The 5,214-nt window shown below is 39.1% G+C and overlaps 1 protein-coding gene across 1 annotated transcript; it reads right to left on the minus strand.

The window, feature by feature from the left end:
* Positions 1–379: 379 nt before the first annotated feature.
* FSHB (follicle stimulating hormone subunit beta) lies at positions 380–4,118 on the minus strand. The gene is made up of 3 exons (XM_077820129.1): positions 4,060–4,118; positions 2,101–2,260; positions 380–616 (listed from the first exon to the last, which is right to left on the minus strand). Exons 1-3 carry the CDS (start codon positions 4,116–4,118, stop codon positions 380–382), a joined length of 456 nt encoding a protein of 151 aa, XP_077676255.1.
* Between the last annotated feature and the right edge of the window lie 1,096 nt (positions 4,119–5,214).

Consider the following 5,214-nt stretch of genomic DNA (forward strand, 5'->3'; position numbering starts at 1 on the left):
GAAGCTGTTTGAAGCTAAAGGGATGGCATGGAATAAGATGCAAAGCTGAGAGCAGCAGGAGACAAATGGAGTCATGAGGGGAGACAGAATGGATGCATGTAGAGAATGGAAGGGAGTGTTGGATGAGATAAGGGCAGAAATGTCAGAAGGGCGACGAAGTTGGTCACAGAGAAACTGACCTTGATTTGTAACGTGAGAGGAAGCCGCGGCGGACAAATATAAGATGTAGCTCTCCATTTTATATAGTGCTAATTGTTTTAAACTTGGCTGTATGTAAATTTCTTCGTTTGCTGTCCCTCCCTCTTTGTACCATTTTAATACAATACATTTACATATTTGAAACAGAAAACCAAAACTAGACCAACATCTTCAGTTCTCCTTATTCTTTGCTTTGGTTTTGGTTGAAGGAGCAGTAGCTTGGTCCTAAGCCTCTCACAGTGCAGTCAGTGTTGTCAATATCACATGACTCACAATGGCACTCTGTAGCCACTGGGTATGAATAAAATGATTCAGCATGGTCAGCACAGCCAGGGATCTTCACTGTTTCATAAACAAGCTCCTTGAAAGTACAGGTTTGCTGAACTGATGATGCCGGTGGGTACTTATACACTGGATCCTGAAAATGACAGGAAGGAAATATTTGACTTGAAATTAGTTTGAGACCTGCAATTTTTCTCAGAGTTTGTAAAAACTAGAATCTGCATGGCGGATCTGACCCAAAGCCCTGTGAACTCAATGGAAAGAATCCCCACTGACTTGTTAGGCTTAAAATTACAACCAAGTCTTCCAGTTTTCTCCTTTCAAAGACCCGACGTAGTAAATACATGCAACTATGGTGTAACTATAAATGATTATTGTTTTTAGAACTCAAAGTAACTTTTATATGAAAGGCACAGGCGTCTATTTGATAATGATTGGATACGTAAACTCCAGTGCAACCACCAGATTATATCCTTTTCCAACCCAGTATTAAACAGAAATTGGCACAAGGCAGAGTACTAGACTGGAGTCAAAATATGGCCAACTTCTCAGCTGTACAAACTTTGTGATTATGTACCATCTCTAATGGATCAAATTGGGACACCAAATGTGAGCATCTTCAAAACTAAGGGGAAGATCCATCTGGAGCTAAACTTTAAGGCTTGGGGCCATCTTTAGTATCTATGTTTTTCCATATTTCTGGTTCACAATACATTCAAAACCTATGCTCGTTACACTGAATAACACAAGAAAGATTTGTTAGCATCTTTACTGTGAGAAAACAAATACATAGTTTATAATCAAATCATTTATGCTAATTCTTGACTCAAAATACTTGTTAAACTCTATACTGGATTGTCTTATAGAATTGACTAAGGTTTATATTTTTGATTTTGTATTGCGTTACCAAATGTGGTAGACTCTCAGTTGCTCTCAGGTATAATCACTAAGGCCAAATTCTGCTGTCAATGACACAGAAGCAATTCCCAGTGACGTTGATGGGAGCTATGCCAGAGTAACTGGGAGCAGAATTTGCCTCCACATATCAGCTTTCTTCTGAAAGGCTCTTTAATACCCAATCCTGCACAATGCTGAGCACTCCTTTGGGCTGCTGAGTGCCCTGATGTCACTGGGAGTTAGGAGGACTTAGTATTGCGAAGGAGCACTCAGCAACTTGTGACAGTAGGCCCTGAATATTCATGTCATAAAGCAAAGTCTTTTTAAAATTAAGGGAACTATATAAACCAACATTCCATGAGATGCACAGTGTTTATGTATGCAGAGAAGGAAGGACAGTTGATAAGTGGCTTTCAAACAAAATTAATTAAAGGTTGATTTTCTTTTTTTACACAATCCACAGTTAGGAAACCTGTGTATGCAGTTGAATAAATGCTGAATTTAAGGAGACCAAGCACCTTTTCACTTGTCTCTCTGTACTTCAAGACAGCTGTGGCATTCACAGCTCCACTTCATCACACACATTGATTATTTAAGGCTGTTTCACATTTAACTGGACCCTACCTGAGTCTTCTCATTACAGACTGTAAGACTGGCTTGTTTATATTCATTTTTGGGGAGTATTTAATTCCTGTCCATTATTTTGACAACTTAGATTCTCACCCTTGTGAAGCAGTATCCAGAGCACCAAGTGGCATTCACATTAATGCAGAACTTGCACTCCTCCTTCTCCACTGCTATGGTGATATTGGACAGCTCACAGATATTACCACAAATTGCTTTCCAGCAAAGTAACAGCAAGTAACAATTAATTGTCTTCATCCTGTAGTATAAAGCAAACAGTTCAGACTGGAAGAACATGTAGAGTTATTTGAAACATAAGATTTCTGTGGAAAAAGACAAAACCTGTGTTGATTGTTCTATTATCCACAAATGCTAATACAAGAACAATTTTTCTGCAACATTGAGGAACATTAAAAACATAGGTTTCAGAGTAGCAGCCGTGTTAGTCTGTATTCGCAAAAAGAAAAGGAGTACTTGTGGCATCTGAGAGACTAACAAATTTATTTGAGCATAAGTTTTCGTGAGCTACAGCTGCAGTGAATGCATCTGATGAAGTGAGCTGTAGCTCACAAAAGCTTATGCTCAAATAAATTTGTTAGTCTCTAAGGTGCCATAAGTCCTCCTTTTCTTTTTATTAAAAACATACAGCACATTCAGCAAAATACAGTTGTAGGATTATTGTTAAGGGAGACTGGTTTTGTTAAATGACTAGAACTATATATCCAGTAATTTTTGAGAGAAAATGATTACAGCACACCAAGACATTTTCTATGAATAAATCCTTAATTCTTGTTACAAAGAATCCTGGTAACATTCCTCTTCTGAAAAAAACTAGTGTAAATACATTAGAACTAAGGAATAGTAATGGTAAGGAATAATCAATTTTTAAAAAAGCAATTAAACATACATTTGCAATTTCAAAAACACCACAAATCCAACCAACAAACCTTAATTCAAGAGCTGATGAAAATTCACATGTATTCTACTTGTTTTGCTGGTAATAGCTGTAGAGAGAGCAAAGCCCCAAGCTTGCCTTTTATACTAAATCATGTGTAACTTACACCTTGAAGATTTGCAGGGTATTAATATAGTTTGGTGCATGGTGAAAGAGGATTAATTGTTAGCCAGACAGTGAGATCAAATATTGTTTTTTTAAAAGCAATACTCTAAAATCAGCAGATGATGAGGCATGTTATTGTCACAGAAATAATAAGTTAAAAAGTTGTACCAGATTTTATCCATTAGCATGTATTGTAGTTATTATTTAAATGGTAGCATCATTTGGAGCCGATGGAATAGCAGATATATTTTCTGTCAATAACTGTTTGAATTAAAAAACAAAGGGTGAGATGTTCACACCCTTTTTGTGATGTGTTAATGGAAACATTAAATTATTTGTTGTGAATTATAAACTCCAACATTCAGTAGGTTTTTCTGGTGTCAGATAAAAGCATAAAGCTGGGATTTAGAAAACAGAAGTCAAGTGAACCATTATAGTGCTAATCCCCGTTCCTCTCCAAATCATCCATTGTGCTGCCAGAGGACCCCATACCTCCATGTTTTACTCCCATGTAGGGGAGTGGAAACCTTGTAAATTTAAACTGGTGGCATTTCCTTGGAATTCTTCTGCTGGTTTTTGAGTGGTTCCACCATTAAAGTCATGGGTCTGTGAGAGGCATAAGAGGCTTCCACGTGGAGGCCTCTGCTCTCCCTGCTCCTACTCAGTGTCCTTCTTTCCCTGCAGCCCCTGAAGAACAAAGCTCCTACAGCAGCTGTGCTGCTTCACTGGCAGGAGCCATTTCACTGACCATCTGCTACCTCTGAAGACCCGTCAAAGATGGACTTCTGCACCATGGAGGGGGAAGCTAGGTAAATCATTGCACACTCTCTCCAGTAAGGTGCATTGGTTTCCACTATGGGCTTTTAACAGGGGGATCTAGCAGTGTCCAGCTGTATTCTCAGCTGTAGGGGAAGTAGCTTGCAGAGCACCAGTGTTAGGCTTTTGCAGGACTGAAGATCAGGGGGCATGTAGAAGATGCCGCACTCCCCTATTTGTACCTTTTCTGCTGTGATCGGCAGATGAGAGATCCCTTCTGCTGTAGAACGGCAGGGAGCATTTTGCCCACAGTGTGCTGCCAAAGCAATAGAGATGTAGTCAGAATAATAAATTCTATTTTAACTTTCTGGACACATTAAAAACAACCAACCAACCAACCAACTCATAGCATTAAATTGGCTTATCCCCCTGAAACGGCTACTAGATTCAAAGTTAAAATAATAACAACGATCCACATCAAAAATTGTCCAACTAACAAGCTACTTCCTGTGAAGATAGGGAGAGTAGAATGGATTTGAACACCACTGCCCCTCTGGTTGGAATGCTTGGTCTGCTCAAGTGGTAATAGGTTTCTGTTAGCGGAGCTGCTTTTTTAGCTCTCTTTGGCAGAAATACGATTTTGAGAGGGGCTGAACAGGTTAGCTGAACTTCAGGTACCTCCAACCAAAAGATGTTAAGAGGCCTGTGTGGATTCCTACATTCAAAATGAGTATACTGCCAGCTAAGGGCATCTTTAGTATAGGTATCCCCTCACTACTTAAAATTGAGCCTGACTTGCAAAGAGGCCTCATCCTGGCATCCATTTTTCCCCCTTCATGTGCACTATTTTGATGAATATTTTTCACACTAGCACTTGTGTATACAGGTGATGGCATGTCTATTAGAATTGGCTGGATGGCATCAATTCTGTTTCATGACAACTTTCAAGGTTTCAGAATTTGTTTTTGTTCTGCATTGGAATAAAAATAATTTTTTAAAAAGGTTTTGCTAAACAGAATTGTGTCAAAATGTCATTTTCAGTGCAAAAAAGTCAGGTTTTCAATTCATCTCTCTCTCTCTCTGGTGTCTCTGGACTTCAGAAACCTTCCCATCGAAACTGATGTTTTTTATATGGCTTTGGCAAAACAGCATATCATTCTGTCCAGCTCTAATATCTGTGCATCAAACCCATTCATATTAAAAGTAGCTCCAGCCAATAGCTACAATGTGTGGAGGTGGTCAATAACTTCAGGATGCATCTATGTGTTCTCCCTAGCAATTAGGTTTACTCTCTGTGGCTTTGGAACCCTGAGGTATATGAGGGATCTGTGGGCTAGCATCTTTGGTAGCTAATGCCCACAGGGCCTTATATAATATGGCTTGTTGATTTTTGGGGG

This window comes from Eretmochelys imbricata, chromosome 6, assembly GCF_965152235.1.
Source record: "Eretmochelys imbricata isolate rEreImb1 chromosome 6, rEreImb1.hap1, whole genome shotgun sequence".
Taxonomy (NCBI): Eukaryota; Metazoa; Chordata; order Testudines; family Cheloniidae; genus Eretmochelys; species Eretmochelys imbricata.

What these genes read in the sequence shown, in the direction of transcription:
- FSHB (XM_077820129.1), bottom strand. Translation starts at nt 4,118, where the DNA reads ATGCTCCCTGCCGTTCTACAGCAGAAGGGATCTCTCATCTGCCGATCA. An exon ending in TGCCGATCACAGCAGAAAAG is followed by an intron (nt 2,261 to 4,059) that starts GTACAAATAGGG and finishes TTTATACTACAG; the next exon opens with GATGAAGACAATTAATTGTT. An exon ending in CTGGATACTGCTTCACAAGG is followed by an intron (nt 617 to 2,100) that starts GTGAGAATCTAA and finishes TGTCATTTTCAG; the next exon opens with GATCCAGTGTATAAGTACCC.